The 23,029-nt window shown below is 34.5% G+C and overlaps 1 protein-coding gene and 1 long non-coding RNA gene across 8 annotated transcripts in view; both read right to left on the bottom strand.

Annotated features, from left to right (window-relative positions):
* Window positions 1-490: 490 nt before the first annotated feature.
* Window positions 491-5,385, bottom strand: LOC147602340 (uncharacterized). 2 transcript variants are annotated; one of them, XR_015261538.1, is made up of 2 exons: window positions 5,300-5,385; window positions 491-3,156 (listed from the first exon to the last, which is right to left on the bottom strand). It is a non-coding gene; the product is annotated as an uncharacterized LOC147602340 (long non-coding RNA). The 2 variants fall into 2 exon arrangements; XR_015261533.1 differs by having other exon boundaries at window positions 5,321-5,385.
* Window positions 5,386-9,479: 4,094 nt separating this feature from the next.
* The window catches only part of RBM26 (RNA binding motif protein 26), a 55,388-nt gene continuing 41,838 nt past the window's right edge, over window positions 9,480-23,029 (bottom strand). For 5 of the 6 annotated variants that reach the window (XM_086771531.1, XM_086771545.1, XM_010123036.2 and 2 more), the window contains 5 exons: window positions 21,527-21,631; window positions 19,358-19,567; window positions 17,116-17,202; window positions 14,903-15,016; window positions 9,480-10,312 (listed from right to left, as the gene is read on the bottom strand). In XM_086771531.1, coding sequence (XP_086627657.1) covers window positions 10,223-10,312; window positions 14,903-15,016; window positions 17,116-17,202; window positions 19,358-19,567; window positions 21,527-21,631 — 606 coding nt within the window. In that variant the 3' untranslated portion in view covers window positions 9,480-10,222. The remainder of the gene's footprint in view (window positions 10,313-14,902; window positions 15,017-17,115; window positions 17,203-19,357; window positions 19,568-21,526; window positions 21,632-23,029) is intronic. The other variant, XM_086771570.1, reaches the window with a different exon arrangement.

Below are 23,029 nucleotides of genomic sequence, written 5' to 3'. Positions count from 1 at the left end.
TTGACACTGCCTAACCTAAGTATATAGGTTACAGTATATTACATCCCTATACTTATCCTACTCTCTTCCCACCTGCTTGGTTCTGTCTGGCTAAGGTCCCTATATGCCCTCAGAATTGTCCATGTTCCCTTTCAGTGGTTTAACTTGTCTTCACAGATCCGTTAGAGGCAACTATCCCTTCCTGCTGCAGCTTAGCCTCAGAGCTGTATTACCCAGCTGGCAAGCCTGAGTTCTCCTAGAAAGTGAAAGTGCAGGCACCATAGCCCCGCTGCACAATGGTGATGTGGAGGAGGAAGCATCTCCTACTTCACACAGCCTTTAACACAAAATTACTATAATCAGAACAAACTAGGCGAAGATCCAAAAGGTCTGACAAAATTCTTCCAAGGCTCCCAACGCCTCCTTGGGAGGTGATTCTTAACTCATCTGAGTGCCTTTCCACTCCCTACCCCATCAGAACCACTGAGGGATACACCAAAAGGAGCCAGAGCACCCACAGCGAAGTCCCTCTTTATTAGGCCATTAAGACTATGTTTTTATTCACTTCCAAATGGTTACAGAGGGTCAGCAGAAATCCAGGGCCATGCTTTCAATTTAGGAGGTCTCTACTGGACCATAGCATGCCTTGTGTTTGTGGGGAGCCTGTGGAAGCACAATGCTTCTGCTTTCATTCACTCTTCTGACCTTCTGTGGAACCGCTTCAGCTTCCACATTTTGCTCACAAAATGCTTTGTTAAATGTTTTGTCCTGGCTCCTGTAAATTGGGAGAAGAGAAAAAATCAAGAGCTGAAGCCTAACACACAGAACTGCACCATGTTGCCAGTGTCCCCAGTGGAAATCGCTCAGGTTGAACCAGACCTGTGGGATGAAGAGCTCTGCCCTCGCATCCCCAACACTAATGTCTTTCCAGCCAAGCTGGTGAAGTACATTGGGAAGGTAATTCAGTTGGACTACTCTATTTTTAAAAGCATAGCCCAGCTCCTCAATTACTGCATTATCACACAAGTAACTGCTCTGTCAAGCACAAAGGATGGGCAGGAGTGACCAGCTAGGGTCATCTTTAATGCTGGTGTGGAACAGGACAATTTATGATAATATTTTGTGCATCTTAGTCTCGGTCATGAAAGAGTTACTCCTGCTCTATCCAGGAAACGAGTTATTGAAAATCACTATAAAGTTCAGTAGTGGGCAGAAATTATTTAACAAAAAGATTCGAAAGCTAAGATAGCTCAGTATTTGTTAATTCAGGGTGACTCCAGAGAGTAATTCATAAGCTTCTAAATTAATATTTTTAAGGAGGTCATAAAATGTGAACTTTAGTAACTGCTACAGCCAATCAAGCTGCCATCAATCCTGCTTTAGACTACTAAAACACTAGTAATTACTTACTCAAATTACTTTAAAAGTTTAACAAAAGCTTATCTACGGATAGTGTAGCATGATATACTGCCATCTTAAAAATGGCAGTGTAGTGAATGTTACTGGGTTAATCTTTTTATTATTTCAGATTCCAGTTTCTATAACTTATTCCCCTAATAGAAAGCTACATCTTCAGTGTTTTCCTGGCAAGCTGTCTTCAAAAAATTCAATATATTATAAATTTGCAGTGAACGGCCGGTACAAGACCAAACACATCAGTATTTTCAGTACAGAAAGTATTACAGTAAATGAGGATGGAAAAGAAAAAGCACTTAAACTCACTTGAAAGAATGCTTAGAGACAGTTCAATGGAGAAACAGAAGAAACGAATATATTTTAAATTATTTTAATATTGAAGTTATCAAAACATAAATTTAGTGAAGACATACAAATAATCTTCTGGCAAGTTCACCAACACAAAATTGCAAATACAAACAGCATTAACCTGTTAAAAGTTAGCAAGTTCTAATGGTGACTTATGTTCCTTAATTTTTCACTATATACCAACAGAAAAAAAGCGCTCAGTTTTCATTCTGCTACACTGCCAACATCCTTATATAATTTCTAATAGAAAAATTATTTTGTAATTCAGGTCAGGCACTAAGTCTGCTGACCAGCACTTGGCATGTTAACCATCTCTCAGCTTCTTCCACCATAAAGGCTACTGCTATTGCTCTTTGCTCTTTCATTTCACATTTTACAGTAACAGAATACTTCCAGACATAAATTTGTCTACACCACAATAATACATCTAAATAAACTATGTACAGGATATTGCTTCTGGGAACGAAGAGTTCCAAACTCTAAAATCAGAAAATGAATGCCTTTTTCAGATTCCAAAATGTAGCTTTGCAAACTAACTGATGAAATTTTACCACGGGGAAAAAAAAAAAAAAAAAAACTGCCAACAGAAGTATTTTAAAAGAAGACAAATTTTTTAACCTGAAAAATACTGAATAAGTACTCCTGGGATATAGCTGCAAAAGAAATTCTATATTCTCTCTGTGGCAAGATTAACCCATTTAAAAGGTGTTCCAGTAGATAAGCAGTTTTGGTTCTTTTTGGTTCCATATCCAGTACTCAGGCACAGAAAATCCATCTCTGTGAACATCTGTATTGCACAATTCTATACTGCAGCAAAGTTTCCTAAACCTGCTCACTTGCTACTTACTGGGTATTTCTATTTTTGTGTTGATAAAATTTGCAGTTCTACTTAACCTTACACAACTTGTTTTTTGTCTTATACATGAAGGGTGGTACAGCCTATAGGAGAATTTTGAAAAGAGCAGCAATGAGAAAGGTTAAGATTGTGCAATTTTGTAAAAAAATAAATTGTATCCTACCACTCTTCTCTTTTTTTCTAAGGTAAAATATTACAATGGAGAATGTAGATGGAAAAACTTAATTAAAAATTGTATCAAAATAACACATGAAGATAGGATATCTTTTATGTGCTACCAAACTGGTAGAAAGACCATATGGAGGATATATAATTTTAAACATTACTTAATACCTCTTCAAGAGCAGCAGTGGGTAAATATTAGCAATCTACTAGATCTGAATGCAAACAGATAATTGTGATTTTAAAAAAAAAAAAGTAATTTTTTCAAGAAGAATTTCTCTTCTCACAATCACTTCTGGCAAGCAAGGTTTCCATCTTTAAGTGAATCCAAAGATACTGACGTCTTGGAAATTTTCCAGCATTTGTCTCTCCATGGGTGATGATACAGCTGACATCTTGCAAGAAAAAAAAAGAGCATATAATAATCTCCAGATAGCTGAATTTGTGAGTTAGGAGGAGCGTAACAAAATTTGTAATACCTCAGCAGTTTCTGATATCACACTAATGACAGAAAGGGGAAACAAAACAACACAGAATGAGTCATGTTGTTGGCCTAAATGTGATTTGTGTGCATGGACATTGCACATTCAAAGTTTCAAGTGTAGAGATGCATGGGCTACCAGTAGCTTCCCAACGCAATGGGGCAAGACAGTACCAGACAGTATATTGGTAGTACCAGGATGAACAAGTATTCCATACTGTATTTGAAAAATTGTTCATGTACTTACACCTCACCAGTTGGTGGAGCTACAGTAGTAATTCTTTGATGTATTTAACATGAGTAGACCACAAAGAAAAAATAACTGGCTACAGTGTTGAAATTTCATCACATCACATTAGGCTGGCAATTGATTTTGCAGTTTATATAAAAATGTAATATCATCTGCCATTTCTGCTCCTCCACTTTCCAGCAGTAAGCTCTAGCTTTCCATTTACTGCATATCCTCTATTCTAGATCATAAACGCATGCTTAGAAGAATAATTTTTATGAAAAGCTTTGACAAACAGGATGTAGCTACCCAAAGTTTTCTATAACTTCAACTGTAATCTGTCAAAAACTAATTCAACTCCCAGAGCAGAAAAGGAGATGGATATATGCATCTTGTAACAGAGAAATTTTCTTCTGTTTTATTCAGATTTAAGCACCTGGAGTCATGTTTTATCATTGGTACTTAAATCTAAAGAGAGATACTTTGTTTCAGTTCACACAAATAGAATTTCTGCTGACATGGCAGAGATGTATACAGGTTTCTGCAAGAAATGCAAATATTAGTATGAGAACTGAAACAGGAAAAATATCACAGAAGTGTTGAAATGGGAGCAAATTACTTCCAGTTATTGTGTTTCACTTATGTAGCCATAGTGCCCTCTAGCAGTCGAAAGAGAAAATACAGTGCTTTATTCTCAAGGGAAAGAAAAAAAAATCCACAAAATCAGAATTGCCTCTTTTTTTTTTAAGCAGAGAAAGGATAGTTTCCAAATGTGAGGAAGAACATTTCTTCAGGTTAAAAACAAGGTACTTTAATGGAAAGGACACTTCTCTGAGCTTTTAAGGCAGCAGAGTCCTGCAGAGCTGGGAAGCTCTGTAAATAGAGAGTTCTTGTACCCTAAAGGCGTTTCTGTGCTTCTGCAGATCTCTCTTACACCATACACACATTAGCAACATGCACATGATTTTGGAAAAAGGATAGCAATTTTTACATGCATAGATCAACATACTTTTTTTGTGAAGTCTTTGTTTTCTCTACCAGGAGGAAACATTTTGGCTAAAACATCTTCACTGCACAAAATTCTGTGCAAGAATAAATTATGACCTTTATAACCTAAGAAATTTTTCTCATTTCCCTAGAGAGCAAATTATTGTATAGAGAGAAGAGTTAGTATGCCTTAGAGCTGAGAAATTTTCTGTCTAGCTGCAGATCATTAGGAAAACATTTTTGAGAAGTTAGTGTTTCTTTTTTTCTGTGCATTTAAAAGAACATTAAGCCTAAAAAGCAGAAGGCATTCTTTAGCAACTAGGAAATAGTCATCTGTATTGGTCGAGTTTTGAGGTCTGTAAATAACACTTCAGATTTCAAATAATCTCCATAGCTTGTCAGGAGGAACCATAAACACCAGTTTGCTTTCTTCCTCCCTTCCTTTTTAAATAAAAACATATGCTAGATGATATAAAAAGACCTGACTTACCCATCAAATTACTATCCAAAAATGTGATGTGAAAGTGTAACATAAGAGAGTAAAATAGTGTAAAACAGTGAACAGACAATTTTACCCTCTCTGCATCCCAAAGGTCAAAATAAATAAATATGTGTACTGCAGATGTTTCTCAGAAAAAATAATTTTTGAAGAGTATACATGTCAAACTTTTTTCCTTCCTGTTGCTGACAGGGAAATACTAAAATCCAGCTCATCAACTAGCACAGAGAGATTTGCTGGATTTGTTATTCCAGTCTTTGCCAGAGAAGTGTGAGAAGCTGAGTTAAGTCTGTTGTAATAACAAAGCAGGAAGGATCTTGGAATTAAAGAATTCAAACTAACATAAAAACTATTAAAAAATACCACAGGGTCAGATGAGATGATTTTCAAAGACATCAATTGGTCTCAGCATTACAATCTTACTGTAAGAAGAAAAAAAAAAATAATGTTCACTCACATGGACAAAGTACTAACATTTAGATAAGCTTTAGCATTAACACACACAGAAGCATTTTACAAATGACCCACTAGGAAAAAGAGAAACTTTTTGTGCAGTATGTTATTGAAATCTCTCTCACTAGTGTTACAATTAGATCTAAAGAGATTTTAAATAAGAGACTGAGATCACTGAAGTCTATTTTTGCTGCAAGTATTTTTTATGTCTACAGATTTAAAACATGGTTCAGACTAAAACATGCAGAGACATATTAAAGTAAAAAATGAAAATAATTATTGTATAAAACTACAGTATTTAAGCAACTGTGTGACAAGCACACTAGTGTATTTATAAAGGTCCAATGAGTCCAGAAAATCTAAGAGTTCATTTTCACCAAGGACCAGTTTACAGCTATATTGGCTCAACTGGAAAAGATAATTGATATTGTTTTAAATATTGATCAAGAACTTCTAGTTTGTCTGACTTAACAGGTTCACTTGAAAGTAATCAAGTGCTATAACACCAGTACAGTAAGAAACAGCTTCATTCAGAATAGGATGATGAAGAATAATCAAAATTATTTAATTTTTACACAACTCAATTTTTTTTTCCAAACTCCTCAAATTTATGCAATTTGTTCCAGTTTTCTAATCTTAATTTGTTAATTGTAACTTAATTTGCTAATTGTAATGAAAGGTAAGTGGTGTAGGATTAAATCTGACTATATCTTCTTCAGTTGCAACACTAAAATAATGCTGAACTACAGTAAATTAGGTGCTTCACTGAAGGTCTATGTCCTTTTATGTTACTTTGTGTATTGGTACAACAGCGTCCCCTGTTCCCTCCTCACATACTTTTGGTGAGACCTACTACAAGATTTAGTTAAAAAACCAGAGAACATCCTAACCCAGTTCCTCGAGTCAAAACCAAATTCTTGTGCATCTCTTTGTGCTCTTTTATGCTCATAAATCAACTGATAATTGTCCATTCAATCTAAAAAAAACCTGCAAAGTTAGTAAAAGTTATCCAAGGGCTGACAAAAACAGTAAGCTTTGCTGGTTTGGGGACCTCTTCAAAGTGGACCGTGAACAACAAAATCGGATGTTTAAATTAAGTACAATCATCCTACGCTGTTCTTGGACACCTAAGTTACCTGGATAGTATTTTTTCACCCCTTTCTAATTAAGGAGTGTGGTTTAGAATAGCAATCTACTTTAAGTGCCTGAAATTATAAAAATACTTTTCAACAGGTGCTTTTTCTATTTAAGAAATAGACCTGCTTAGACTTGGTTGTAAAATAAGTCCTGTACCTTTGTGTTTCACTAGTAAGTAACTTTTATTTCTTTTGTAAGTTTTCTGATTCGAAATAAGTAAGTTTTAAGAGAACAAAAAATTAAAATAGCAATGCTTGTAAGTAATGCTTCAAAGAGGTATTATTGTAGCTTTACCATTTTGTAGACAGACTGTAATACAGCCTGAATTACTGACTCCCATTACTTAAATTTTTTTGTAGTTCAATCAAATGTGGTTTACTACAATATTGTCATTGAACTACATGTCAGACCACATCTTATACAAGTCCTTTAGCACCTAGCTGGAAAAAAAAAAAAAAAAAAAAAAAAAAAAATCTTCTTACATGTTTACCTTTTTTTTTCCATAGAAAATTTGAAAAGCTGTCTGGGGAAAACCAAGGTAACCAACCCCGCTCTTGGTGTTTCAGACTAGGAAAATCCATTTGCAGAACTGTTAAAAAAAATACAATGATTTAGCTAATCACAGTGGAGGCATACTCAGGAATGCATTCAGAAAGATCAACTAAGTAAAGAAGGGAATGAGTCAGCAGGATGCTTGGTTTGTTGATTCAAAGAAGGAAGGATGCTGCTCCAGGCGACAACAAATTTCAGTGAAGGCTATGCTAATAAGGATCCAACTGAACTGAAAAGACAACAGTTGCATTAGCAAAACTGGGCAGCTGCAAAAAAGGGACAGGAGAGCAGAACTAAACAAGGAATACAAGGACAGAGCAACCCAAAAAGGAATCAAATAAATAAAATAATTTGATAATGACAGAAATATGTACAGAATCAATTTAGATTGCAACCAGGACACTGTTCTCTTACACTGAATGGCATACAGTCACAGATCAGTTTTGACCAAAACAAACATTTGGATTTGTTTGTTAAAAAGAGAGTAAACCAATCCATTCTGATCCAGGTGTTTTTCAGTCATGCAGAGCATCACAAGGTAACAGCAGGGGATAAAATACATGACAGTAAAAATTCCCCCCGAACACCTTTCATTGGTGGAAGTTTGGGGGAGGAAGGTGGTGAGAAGAATTTTTAAAAGTATCATCTCCTTACAGGTAGACCAGGGTGCAAACATTTAACAAAGAAATGAATCCTGCATGGATGCACTACCAAGCTGAATTCAAAAGAAGTAGACAAACTTGCAATATTAATTTCAAAATTATGTAATACGGCAATTTCAGATGATTCAGAAGAAGCATCCATGTAAAGAAGACACTAATAGTTTTCATTAGTTTGTGCTGATCCACTGCAGTGAAAAGGCAGGTTTGAGCGACAGACCAAGCATGCCACAAACCACCTTAAGGCAGCATGCACAATTCCTTCCTTTTTTGTACCTGTTCTGTAAGACACCACGGAAAAATCTGCCACCTTCCAGAGTGTCAACCTTGCATCCTTCAGATGTACTAAATAACTAAAAAATAAAAGTAGGAAAACTTGTATTCAATTCAGTGAACTAGAGCACTGGATAAAAAGGTTCATAAAATATTTTATTTTACCTGAAATTCAGTGTAAAAGGAAATGAATTTCCCAAATACAATTCCTTATGGCAAGATTTGGAACTTACTATAATAAGCGTGGCAGTCAATTGTGACATTGCAATGTGAAATTAACACTATACTAAAATGTTAAGTGCATATTTTTCCAACAAGATATGCATACACACAGGGACATAGCGGGAGGAAAAAAAACAAAACAAAACAAAACAAAAAAAAACAACCAAAAAAACCCAAAACCACCAACAGAAAATCCTAAAGCAGGATCCAGGCCCTCAAATAACTGAAAAGCACAGAAGAGAAAATCCTACAGATGGAGTTGTTCTCTCTGGGATACTACTGCTTCTACTTTCCTCCATCCCTATTTTGGAATTAAAAAAAAAAAAGGGGCAGAGCCATGACTTGGAGCAGTTCTTCCCCCTCTCCTCCCCACTAAAAGACAAACTCATGAACTAACAGAAAATACACTGTTAACTGAAGTATTATCCTCTGCACTTATCTGATAAATGAGAGAGTGGTTTTATGCTGCGCTCATTAGTGAATTGTTGGGGGGACAGGAATAAACCCCTCAAGTCTAATACTTAATAAATGGATTTTCATTTGAAGACAGATCAGCAGAATGCCACTTAATGAAAATAAAACCAAATCTTCCTGGTGAAAGTGGTCATTTACTGCAAAGGACAAGGCAGTTCCCCTTCCTAAGAAGAGGAACTTCAGACCTCACATAACAGAATGTCCTGTTAGAGACAACTAAGGATTTCTGTGGAGTAGAACTCTAATAATATTTCACGTATGCACACTTTTAAATGATGAATATACACTATAGTGTGAACTTAGTTATCTGCTGAAATGAAATGCTGAACTTACTGTCTGCTGAAATTACTTTTGAAATGAAAAATGTAATCATAGAAACACAGGAATAAAAAAAGATGCATTAGTGTGCGTAGTCAAAATTTTTAGAATAATAACTACCGAATATTCCACTTTACCTAATGTATTTTCCTAAATTACATTTCAGTACTGCATATATTTTTGTAGGATCAAATTTTCTTCTACAGTTGCACAGTGCAGGGATACAGAATAAATTCCTTATTGTTGGAATATTATTCTACTTACCATTTGAGATTTAAATCAGTTTAAAATTCAGAAGACATCCTAAAGCTTTTATGCAACAGAGTACACCTGTGTGTCAATGTAAAGGAAACACCACTATGTTGAGAATTTTTTTAATATTCAATACTACTTTAGTATAAGTGATAGTGATTAGAGCTCCTTTTGTGAAAATGGGGGTGGGGGTTGCCATTTGGAACGGTCTTTTTTCTTTTCTTTTTTTTTTTTTTCTTTCTTTTTTTTCATTATGAAGGACCATTGCCTTAGCTTTTTTGGTTATTGCTTTTTTTTTTTCTTTTTTTTTTCTTTTTTTTTTTTTGAAGACCATTCCATTTCTTTATTTTTTAACATCTTAAAGTCATAAGGACTTATATGCAAAGCAGTCATACACTTTATCATTAAAACCCATAGGTAAAATACGTACACAAATCCAACAAAAGGCTAGTACATAGTAAAGCCTAAGCATACTACTATGCAATATTATGAATACATAAATTTAGAGACTTCGGTTTAGTACTGTTATCTATTCATTTCTGAAAACATTCACAAAGATTTTAAATGCAAATTTTCATTCCGTATCTGGAATAGAACAAAAATTACCTATGTTATAACAACTTTTGGTCATTTGTGTTTGACCAATTCGGTAAATTACAAAGAACCCAAAGAATTCTGTAACTTTCTGTAGAACTATGTAATAAAAACATTGCATATGTTCCTAGTATGATGTCTTTAGCAATCATTTACTGAAATGTAACTCAAACATCAATCTCTCAAAACGTAAAACCGACCAGCTGCTTTTTAGTCTACATCCAAATCCAACTTCATCACAAAACCCCTTTTAATACAAAGATGCAGAAGTACATTAGGTAATACTAATGCAACACAGGTGCAGTTCTAGCATTGTCATCAATCAGTTGAATCATCTTCTCCACGAGCGAGATTCATTATCCTCCTCCTCTTCATCATCGTCTTGAAGCAGCGAGTCATCCACCAAAGATTCTTCCTGAAACTTCAAGAGAAAAACGTGATACTTGGTTGATCTTTAACATTTTCTGATGTAAAACGCAAAAATATAAATCCCTGATACTTGCGATACTTTTAATTGTAAACAGTAACACTTTCAAAAAAAGTATACTGCATGTATATGTGTTTTATATATATAAATAATGAAACGTGTTTTTTCCTTTTCAGTGGACTTCAAAATGACCAGGACATATGCATTTCATACTCAAACAGCTCTTCTGATTCTTCAGCATGTCACTCATGTCCAAGCTACAATGCTCCCATCAACTTAAGATGCTACACTGAAAACTAGTGTTAGTTTCTTCACATTTGCAATAACTACCCCTGTTTTCATCCAAGATCTTAATCCACCTGTGCCACAGTACTAAGAGCTGAATCTGAGACTTTTTGATTTTGACAGCTTAATCAAACTTAAAAGAGATACAAAGATTTAAAAGGTGAGGGCAGGGAGACAGGTATTTACAGAAATTTAGACAAAATATATTGATGTATTTTCAATTGCTTTCAGTAACAACACAGTAACTTGACAGACTTCACAAAACCCTAAACATTTCAGATAGACAGTTACAGGCTTCAGAGAGGCAAAGTCAAAAAACGAAAGATAAACAGTGAGTTGTTTATAGACACAGGGTTGTGAATATATAAACTATCTCGTCTCAGAACATTTTTGAGAACTGCACTTATCACAGCAATTTCTGCATAGCTAAAGAAAGGACTGAAACACAAGGATGCCTTTCCCTAGCAAAGTCTCCCAGCTGTTAGCTAACAGTTATGGCCTTCCCTGCTTACTCTTCTTGTCCCACTAACTGTAGTTTTATGCTACATAATTTCCAAATTCAACAGGAGGTGTGAAAATTGATTTGTGAAATTAGGGAGCCTTCTGGAGAGATGTGAAGCTCTAGGCTGAAGAAAGCCTAAAACTAAGCCTTCTTTCTTACTGGTAGGATGTTTTACAAAAAGGAGAAACTCCTATCATCATTACTTTTGCCTACAGAAAGTGCATTTTAAAAAGCAGTTCTGCCGACAACTGACCTGTCTGTCAATGTATGCTTGGGTACTCTGAGCCAGATCAGAACACAGAAACCTTCTGAGGACTGAGCCTCTTCTCCTAGTGTCTAGATGTCCAGCAGGCTAAAAGACAAACGTGTTGTCAAAAAATAGTTGTCCTGGGCAGTGCACAACACAGACTAAGGTGCACAAGGCTGAGTGGCAGCTGGGATGATCAAAAATCGTGGAACAACTTACATTTAAGGGAACAACTGCAGAGACACTCTCTGGCTTGGAGAGAAAGTAACTGAGGGGAAGTATGACAGAAGTCCATATATATATATATATATATATATATATATATATAAAAAATAAGTGTCTCTGAGAAAGTGAAGAAAGAATGATGGCTTTTTGATGCTGGAGTAGGAGAATATCAAAATTAAACATGCAGGTGGCAGGTCCCATATAAAGATACTTATCCTTGGTAGACATAGTTGAACAGTAGCATTCCCTGTTGCAGGACATTATAGATGCTATTCATATTCCAAAGAAACCAGACAAATTCATAAAATGAACACCTATCAAGGGCTTTCAACTACAAAGAAACCACACATCTGACTCAACAGGTCCTGGAACTGCAAACCACTGATGATTAAAAGCTTATCTCTACTCACATGTCTCATACTCTTCCTGGGCATCTGTTGTTGACTCAGAAGAGCCAACTCTTTTGTTAGGCACCCAGGTGTAGAACGTAAGGCATCTAAGAAGATTAAGGGAGATTTTCTATAGGAGATTTTCTATAGGAACCAAACCCAGAAGACTTACTTCATATTTTCATAAATGACTAGAAGCTCTGCTTCATTATTAAGAATGTCACTCTGCTGAACAATCTAGCTCCCTTTATTTATTTATTTTTTTTAAACATCAAGGTACTTATGTTTCACTGAAGTATTAAGCTTGCTATCCCTTTTTAGCATAGTACTCCTTAGCTGAACTAAAATGGTAGTCTAGACATGGAAAAATGAAGGAAATCCTTTCACGTGTTTACAATAGCTTCTACACAACGAAGTTAAATAAGTAGCATGATGAACTGTAGGCATGCAGAAACTCAAGATATTTTACATGTATAAAGAATGTATGACTGAAATTCAGGCTACCAACTATAACAGCCTACCCCATTCTCAATCCAATCCTGCATAAGCATCTAATTTTAAACAATAAAGCTATGTAAAATTTATTTTATGAAATTCGTTGAACTTCAGCACACAACCACCAAGTTCTTGAACTCAACCATTTGGGAACTGAATCACAACATTATACTTTGAATTCTAATTTAACCAAATGCTAGAGCAAAACAAAGCTCACAGAAGGAAAGAGTGTCATAATTTAAATGCAAAATTTACCAAGGATTATTAAATAGAAATCCCTTGTGTAAAGACATTTAGTGAAGGTTAAGGAGACAAATTCAGCTGTAGAAAATTCAGATAAAATCCAACCTCATTACACAAAGAAGACAGGAAAGCTACATATATTTGGCTTTTTTTGAAAACAGAAAAGGGTCAGAGATAAGTACAATCAATCATGGTAAATAAAAAAACCCAAATATGTAAACACTGGGCCAAGTAAGAATCCAGCAACACTACTAACAAAGATATAGGTAAATTAATATTTTTATATTACACATTTGCTATTGCAAAGATTTCAGTAAGCATACAAAAGCAAATAACAGCTAGGGTTTTTGATCCACATTCTCCATAAGAATAATTAGCCAAGGAATGAGTGCAGAAACAGTACAGAGACAAATAAAACAAATTAAATTAAAGAACAAAATCAGATCTCAAGAAAAGTGTTAGAAAAATAAATGGTCGGGGGAAAAAAAATTACAATAAAGATAAACATTCAAGTAATGAAATTATTTCTTAATAACAAAAAACCTGTTACTTCCTCTTTTTACTTAAATTCTGAAAATCGGGAAAGTTTTAGATGAGTCTATCAATTTATGAATTACAGAAAACAGTCTTTTCAGTCTTTTCCCTCTGTTTTCTTTCCATACCTGATGACTCCTGTTAAGGGGAACAACCATCACCTAAAATAGATGTATCCCATTATCACAAACGCTTCACAGCTGACAAGATGTCATCAAGCATCTAGGCCTAAGGTCTTTGTAAATTTGTCCACTCCCTTTGCCAGGGCAGACAGTGCATGTAGCTCGTTACTATCTTCATTCCCTTTCCCCTGCTACCTATACCCCATGGGTTCCCTCCTACACTCACTGTCTTCAGGTGGAGTTAAAAGATCAGTCTCACTGTAGTTCATCTACCAACGAATCTGTACTTTCCTTCCTTTACTCTACTGAAGCGCTTGCATATCCCTCCATGCCCTTCCTTCGTTATGCAAAATGGAGAAGTTATCAGCAAAGTAGTTATGCAATGAGACCTCTCACTCCTTGCAGCAACAAACACTACTGTTGGTCTTCACAGGCAATACATCCCTGAAGGAGAAATGACAAAGCATCTAAGATGCTCTGAAGATTCCCCAATGTAGCCTCTTGCTCACTCACAGCTCATTTCTATCTGGCAACGCTTAAGGTTTGTGTATACGAAGACAGTAATATTTAGTAAGTCAGAACACACAAATGCCTACTATGGATACACAGTGGTGGAGGTAGTCTAGTCTACCTGTCTTCAGCTGACATGCTAAAAAGAAATTAGCATTTTTGGAGACATAAACAGAAAAACTGGCTTTCTTCAGAAAAAAAGTGAATACTACAAAATGTAAAAAATCTAACCAAATTTTGTTTTGATAAAACCATCTCGTGAAGCTGCTTCTATGGTAGGTCTGCCAAAATACCACAGAAAAAAGATACAGACAAAATACTGAGTAAGTCAATGTGTACTTCAGCTCTTCTGTGGCAATTATTTATATACAGTTAACTAAGTGAATTAGAGAAAAGATTCCCTGACTTCTTTCCCAAGTGATATTTAATTTGCAGAATTCACAAACATTGGTATTTGAGTGTAATGAGTTAAATGCATCAAAAAATGTTGCCCCACTATTCCTATATGAACCAATTAAGGTTATTTAGACAAGGCTTTAATATCTTTCATGCACCATGATGAAGACTAACACTCAGCAGGGGTACCTTAGATGTCTGAATGAAGTCAGTAAATGCTCTAAATTATTCCTTCACCTGTATCCTCCAAGCCAACTCTCTCTATAAAGGAAAACTAGATTCTGAAGTGTGATACTCTAAGAAATAAGTGCCTGAAGTATATGGAATAAAACCCCATGTTTAAGACAAAATCCTCAATCTCTGTCATCCAAGTTCAAACTCACCTCTTCCATTTTCTAAATATATCCTCTATGGAGTTTTTTGTTGTGTAAGAAATTGAACATTTCTGCAAGCAAAAGTAAAGTATCTGGACTTTCAACAGCTTAGAAAACAAGAAATGTATTTATAGAGAAACTCACTTTCTGATATCAAAACTTGAGTTAGATTCAAAAATAGAATTATGAATCAACAGATGACGTTCTTTTGAAAAAGCTACATTATTTCATCTCAAAAATAATAATAAAAAAGCAAACTTACTTCTTCTTCATCAGGTTCAGCTTCTTCTGTTTCAACAGCTGACATACTAGCAACAGGCTTGTTCCATGCCAACTTCAACTCTTGTCCTTTAAAACGAGATCCATGAATTGCAGCCTAAAACAAGTTTACACATTTTAGTTATATATTTCTTCATCAGAGGAAAAATTAACTTAATGCCAGAAATAAACCAACAGCATGCTTTTGAAAAAGAAAATTCAGGTTGCAGTTTGTTCATACTGAATTACTGTTAGTAGGTTGAAACAAAACAACTTCATTCACTGCACGTGGAATTCACACATTCTTTCAGGAAAATGATCAAAATATATTCAGAAGAAAATAAGCTTTGAAAACCAAAAAGCATTTGGTGATGTGAACAACATACTTAACCAACACCTTCCTGGTTTTTAATATTATTTTGATAAGTTCTTCACCTTTCAAAGAGGGACACAAAACTGTTAATGCATAACTTACTGGAAGAAGTAAAACATTGCACAAATACAAATGATTTAAAAAAAACCCAAACAACCAAACAACTACAACAGCTCCTTTGTGATTACAAGTTAATCTACTGGAAAACGTTCCACTTCCTGTAAAGTCGTCGTAATTGAAATGTAAAAATTTTTAACTTATGGGATATTCATGCCTTTCTAAGTACCAGCTGCATAAAGTGGCTTTTGGAAATAGTATGTTCAAATTAAAGTAACATGAATGAGCATAAATCACTGTTAGCAACATTCCGAAATAACCGTCACGGTCACAAAAGATTTATAGTACAATCTGAAAGCACAGCATAATGTGAAATGTAGAAACAATTACATGTTCAATGACATCTGAACATGAATTGTGTGATATTAAAGTCCCCAGGTATAAATTTTAAATCTGTACATATAAATTTATGATAAATTTAAAAGATCCTATGCTTATTAAAATGCAGCTAAGGAGCTTTTTGTCCATGGTCTCATCACAATGTCACACAACCAGAATTTTTAGAAGTACTTATACGTGACATTTAGGTCCAGAAACAACTTGTAATCTTTGGAATAAATTACTACTACATAAAAATGGAACATTTTACAACAGGGAATCCTCTTCTTCCTTCCAGGCTAGAATATATATGGTCATAAAGCTTAGGCCTATTTTCATTTAAGAAGGTAAAATATTAGCTGCATTTACGTCACAATTGGCCTCAAGAGACATTTTTAATCATCAGCTTCTACAACTTCACCACTTGCCAGTCTTAAAGTCTGCTTTAGTAGTAAATACAGAAACTGCAATGGAAATATATTTAATATATAAGAACATCTTAAGGAAAATACAGATTTTACTATACTTAATCAAACACAGTTTTCATAAAATTTTAATTAAAAAATGAAGGCGCAATTAGACACAAAGTAATTCAACAATTAAAAACTTTAACACTAACTAGAATGTGGATATCGCAAACACAGATCATTAATTCTTTCTGACTCACCTAAAATATCCCTACTTTCCAGAGCATATGCTGAACCTCACCTTGAACACAGCTTCAAAACTCCACCTAATCTACTTTAGAGTGGCTGAGGAAAAACATACTGCTTTTCAAAAGCAGTGAAATTCATCATAAATAAGGGGGGAAGGGCGGGGGGGGGGGGGGGGGGGGAGAAAAGAGAAAAGTATGTAACTTTGACTTCAACCTTTCCACCAAAGATATCTCTCTTCTCTCCCTGCCCACATCTTTCTTCATTCTCTGCTCTACCCTCTTTTTCAGGTGCTTCCTATCTCTACACTTCTATGTTTGGTTCCAAAATACTATAATTCCCTGCTTTTTTTGGGTACAGAAATTTAGCTAAGGCTGAAATGATTCTCCACATCAATTTTTAGGCAAAACAAGTGAAATTTCGGCAGACCGTGAGGGTATTAAGCCTACAGGTGAAAACACCTGGTAATTAAATAAAGATAAATCAAGACATTCAGCTATCAATACTTAAGTGTTTCTCTTAATTTCTCTCTTATATCCTGTATGTGAGTTTGCTATAAACATCCTCCTTTCCTAAAGATTTCAGTAATACACTGTTCTGACAGATTTGTTTAATCTATAATACAAATTTTGTGTCATATTTCTTTAAAATGTTTTAAAATAAGCAGCACTATTAAATTTAATCAAATACAGAAGTATAACATAACTAGAAAGTAGCTGAATGTTACCAAGTATTTTCAACAAAGACTATACTCACAGCTTCAGCTTCTGCTCTCGTCTTAAAGGTAATCACTGCATGGAGAGAAGAGTCATCTATCTGGCAATCTTCAATTTCGCCATATTGCTTTTAATAAATAATAAAAAAAAAAAGCTTAGTGAAATAGTTCTCCATCTCTAAAAATGCTGTCCTAAACCAAATGCCCTCAAAAATAATAAAATCAGAATAGTGTACCTTTCACAGCCTTAATGACAATCAGAGTACTTGTCTTTGCAAGGAATAGTTAGTTTTACTTGCATTTCTAAAACACAAAAGTGCTGTCGTCTCTGATTTCCTGATAGTAAACATACAGGTATGAAGCAAAATTATAACAGAAAAAGAGGTTCTGATTCAATACTTCTCTCTTGATCACAAGGAATGGATCTTGAGATGATTCCATTAGTCTGTTATGAAACTCTTCCACAAAAAGATTTATGAGACACAGGGACTGTGGAAAAAGTTTCAAAACTTAACTTGATTTCAGCACCTGAAGAACCTGACCCATCTATTCCTGTAATGAGCTGTATTGCTACCTTTAACGCTGTTATCACTGTTACGCTGCAATGCCCAACATATCTGTACAAGCGGAGTGCACTGCTGATGCGCAGTTGTGATATCGCATCACAGAAACAGAAATATAGCTTTAGTGTATTTCCGTGGAATGTGGAGCAAGTTTAAAAATAGCAAATGCACAATCTGCAAAATGAAATAATTAACATTTTTTTTCTCAGTGTTATACTACTAACACTGTGAATACAACTGCACTTGTTGCTACAAAGATTTTTTTGTTAATATTTTTGTTTGTAAAAGACAGTAAGTTTAATAATCCTGCAACAGAACCAAAGTATAAGAAAATGCTAGGTTCTGAGCAAATTTATGACCATAAACTGATACCACACAGCAAACTTCTGCAGTTGCAGATTCTCCGTCTTCATTTTTATATTCTTTGCAGTCAGTAAGAAGTACATAATGAAATGGAAACCAGGAAAGGTAACCAGCAAAATTTACTTCAGCAATATTGATAAAGCAGACTAAATCACAATATCATGCTGTGATGAAAAATTTTAAAATAAAACTTAATAATAACTTAAAACTTATAAAAATTGAAACTTATAAAAGATAAAAATTCATAATTTTTTTTTTCTTATACTCATCATTGACACTGGACTTAGAAATGCCCTGTGGTTGACCAAGTGGATTGCATTACTTCATTAAAGTTTTATGTTCTTAGTTTTACACCAAAAATTTGTGAAGTCATTGCTCAAGCGTTCAGTCCATCACACACCTCAATAGAAAGTACTTTTGTTCCCCTTAAATATACATACATATATATATAGGTATGTATAAATGTTCCGTCTGACATTCATCTCAATAAAAAGTAATTTTAATAGAAAGTAATCTTATTCCTTTTATGGGTATGATGATTCCCATTTTGTTCCCCTATATATGTATGATGCAGTGTATTTAAGGGGAACAAAATATATATGTACAATTCTATAGCTTCTGGAAACATGAAACCTTAAAATCCCCAGTAGAACTGGGGATTTATAAATTTATCTTGATTTCTTATGTTATACTTGCACATAAAAAATTGCTAAAAAACTATGTACATCAATTTATAATTCTTTAGACTAAACAGAAAAAAAAAAAGTAGAAAAAGCTCTGATTTCTTAAGCTCACAGAGACAGAGAGACAGAAACCTCTGGCTGCCCTGCCGAGATCTGCATATAGATGCACAATTCTCATCTTGACTCTTATATTCAGAAAGTTAAGCAAAAGCACTGAGAATTTTCAGTAAAATTTTTTGTTAAGCACTTGTTAGGATACTTTAATAAAGATAAATAGACTTTAGGTATTGAAAGTTTGGCACTGAATCACTCTTTGTTCTCACGATCCCTTCAGTTATTTTATCCTTCTACATCTAAAAATTTGTAACAATTTCACATATATCCTGAAAGGATAAATATTCTAAGTCATTACTTTATACTCTCAACTTCCTTTCTTTTCAAGAAAAAAACCAAGCCTTGTAAATGCTACGTGGTTACAGTTACAACTCGTTGCATCAATGGTGCAATTTCTCTTTGTTTCACCTTTTTCTGATACATACTCTTTTTCCATAAACAGGTATATCATGTTAAAGATTCATTCCTAAATATTATTTTCAGATGAACTGAATCAAGAGAAAACAAGTAATTCAATGGAAGAATGTCATTCAAACAACAGAAGTGAAATTGCCACATACCGCAAAATGAGGAAGAAGATCTTCTCTATCACTTTCTGTAAATGCAGAGATTTCTAATGCCCTAGGTCGATGATCCACAACTGCATGCACAGGAACTCCTCTGCCTCTACCCCGGCCTCGTATTCCTCTACCTCTGCTACGTGATGCACCCCGACCTCTTGCATGAACCCCTCTACCACGAACTGAAGAAAGAATCCCTCGTTTGGCAGCCTAAGATGTTTATACATAACATATTGATGTATTAAAAAGCATAATCTAAATCTTTAAATAAAATTAATAAACATACATTCTGATGTTTCCTAAAAATACATCCCCAAACAAGCCTCAGAAAGAGCAGCTTACAGGTCTTACAATAACAAAAGGCGAACATGTTAATAACACTAAAAAGTTCACATTGTTAACAGATCAAAAATAGGATGGAAACAGGAAAAAAGAACTAGGTATTAAAAACAGATATCAAAAGAGGCCTTATCTGTAAGGATAATTCCGCACAGGAGAAAGGAGGTGTAGTATAACATTTACAATTTCATTAACAATCAACTTTCTTGATGTGGTGACTAACTACTTATTTTGTCTTTTTAATCTTTGTCTCTTAATTTGCCTCTGAAAGTCCAGCCAAGACTTTTATTCTGAACAGAATTAATCTAGCATAATAGCTTTGGCCACCGAATTGTGAGGTACAAAACAAAGGCTCTAAGGAGCACCTCCAAGGACAAAGCATTCACTAAAAAATCTGGCTCTACATACATGCTGATTTCTGTTCCCACAATACCTGTGTATCCCTTCTAAAGAACAGGCATGCACTGTCCAAGAAAAGTAAAAAGGCTGATAACAGTATTTCTGACAGCCATTTAAAAACAATTTGCAAAAGTTACTTTAACTTTAAAAAAAAAAACCACTTAAAATTATTTCATTTCAATGTTTATAACAACAAAATAAGAAAATCTTCTCAAATCCAAACAGATTTGATGTAGGAATCAAGTGTTAAATGAAATCACCACAACAATGTTTTTAACATATCCTACAGCATTTACAACTCAAGCACTGGTAGCACTACTTTAATGCATGCCAGTGATATCACCCATGAGGCCTCATAATATTAGTTTACCTCGAAAAAAAATTATTTTCTTGAAAGAGCTACATTTTTTTTTTCCAAAGTTGAAATACAGACTCAATCAGAGATGAAGTAGGATTAGCACACTTCGATCTTGAAAAAGCATCTATTTTTCTACTGCTATTTTACAGATCATTCAATTAACATATTTTCTAAAATGTTTGATTTATAAATAAGCTTTCAGTATGCCTATGAAATATTATTCACTATCAGAATACATACGGTTAACAAGCTTTTATGCCATCTCTTGGCTTATTAACAAACCTTTTCACAATTACCAAAGCTGCATAACAACTTAGTTTTAAAATAAGATTTTAATGCAACTTAGCCGTACGAATGTGCATTGTGTTCATATGTAGTTACACATAAGACATGACCAAACTTCATTAAGACAAGAGGGATTTAAGCGACACAGCAGCCTGCTTAACAGTAAAGAGAGATAAGATTATCATGCAGTTAAGCAGATAGTACAGTCATATAGGCAACATAGTGCAATATAATACAGAATAACACCCACAGCACTCAGAACCTCTAAAATAAGACAGATATGAAGAATCTTGCACAGCCTTCTGAATTTTTTAAAAGCAACTACTTTAAGAAAAAGTATGTTCCTATACATTGAACATGTCTTGAAACACTGTATTTGCTTTTGGTATGTCCTCCTTCTCTTGAAACCAATGCTGTAATACATCAAGTAGTGTTTTTTTAACTGTTCTGTATCAAACAAAACATCACCTACAGGCAAGAATTTAAAAACATTCCACGCTCTCAAGGAAATATTGCTACCACAAATCTATAAAATATCACATCATCTAAATAGTTACAGAATTTAAATAGATTACCAATCAAAATTAAAGATAACACTATTTCTCTACCTCAGTGAAATTCAGAAACTGATTTTTTAAAAATATTATTGCTAAATGCCTCCATCTACATGCATCTTAATATTGCACTCTGCAAAAAAAAGCAGTTAATGATACAATACACAAGCTAATAAACATGTATGAAAATATGTGCTTAAAAGTTACTTGCTACAAAAGAAGAGACAAACATACTTCCAGCTGCAGCTCTGTATATTTTCGTCTTAATTCAGTAACTTCCTCCCCAGCTTGCATCTTCTTGTATAAATCCAGCTCAGTATCTAGTAACTCTTTCTGCATCTAAGAAATTGTTACGGTACATTATTAGTTCCACAGTTCACATTCTCTACTGAGGAAACAATCTTCCGATAAAACCCAAGAATCTATTGCTATGTTCCTATCAGCAGGCTATTTCAAAAATACACAGAGACTTCAGGATAGGCCAGTGTTGGCTGCCAGGTAAGGTAGGAGTTGGCCACAGCACCTCTATCTGGAAAACAAGTTCCTACAAATTGTAAGGGAAAGGAATTTGAAAACTAGAAGCTCTAGTGAAATTTTAAACTTAACCAAGATTACAGCTGTAACTTTGCAGATACACTGCTACTACCCTAAGTTTCCATCTTCAAAAACAAACCAAGCACAAGTTTAGGACCCTCCTTGGCAAGATAAAACTTCAATGTGTAGTAATATGTTTCTGAGCTTGGTGATGTCAAAGCTCTTAGATTACCACATAAAGCCAAATACAATGGAATTTTTTCTAAACCAGAGACACGCAAAACAGAAAATACAAAATTATATGGTAGTAATGATGAGATAAACAGGGATTCTACAAAAAAAAAAGTAGTACTATTATGAATGAATACAAAATCTATAATCAGTAATGAGAAAAAGCATTTAAGTTTATCACAATTCCATAAAGCAAAAAGCACAAATGGTAGTTCTGCTCAGACCACAGCAGGAAAAAACAGTAACAAGACCTCTGCTAACAAAAGGCTGGTCTCTGATGCACCTGGAATTGCCTTCCAGCACACAGTACGTTGAAAAAAAATATCAGAAAGTTCAAAACTATCTATGAAACTGAAAGGTATCTCTGAACCTAAATTTAGACATGTTCGTTGCAACCAGAGGTACAGGTGCTGGTACGGGTGCAAGAAAGGGCTTTATGTGACCATGAACATTTTATTTGAAGTTCTGTTCCAAACTGAAAGCTTTCTTTTTGCTTTTTTTTTTAAATGGAAGAAGCAGCAGCCAAAATGCTCCAATGACATCACAAATGAAGAATAAAATTATAGATGATTGTGAAACAATTTTACATTTACACTTGTTGATGTAAAACCACAGCATGTAATGTATTCAAAGGCTGGTTGTCAAGAGATGAAGGTTTCGCAGTTGTGACAGTTGGAAACCAAGTATCACCACTGAATGATAAAGAAGGGATTTTTTTTTGTTTCTTTGTTTTTTTTTCCTGGAAGCTTTAAAAGAAAAAAAGCTGGATTATTCAACCGGCAACTTCAACGTGAACCCTTTTCAGACCAATTTTCTGATTATTTACAACAATCACAGAAAAAAAAATCCATTATCTCCTGTATAATGGTTTTCAAAGTTTTCAAAATTGCAAGCAGTGTTTTTCTTAAATCCCACTGTGTTGCAACACATGAATGACATGGTAAACAACCACTCCTGAAGTTTCATAATGAC

Source organism: Chlamydotis macqueenii, chromosome 1 (assembly GCF_036417535.1).
Source record: "Chlamydotis macqueenii isolate bChlMac1 chromosome 1, bChlMac1.mat, whole genome shotgun sequence".
NCBI classification, from domain to species: domain Eukaryota; kingdom Metazoa; phylum Chordata; class Aves; order Otidiformes; family Otididae; genus Chlamydotis; species Chlamydotis macqueenii.
The sequence above is the reverse complement of the archived record's forward strand: the minus strand, read 5'-3'. Positions and strand labels throughout refer to the sequence as shown.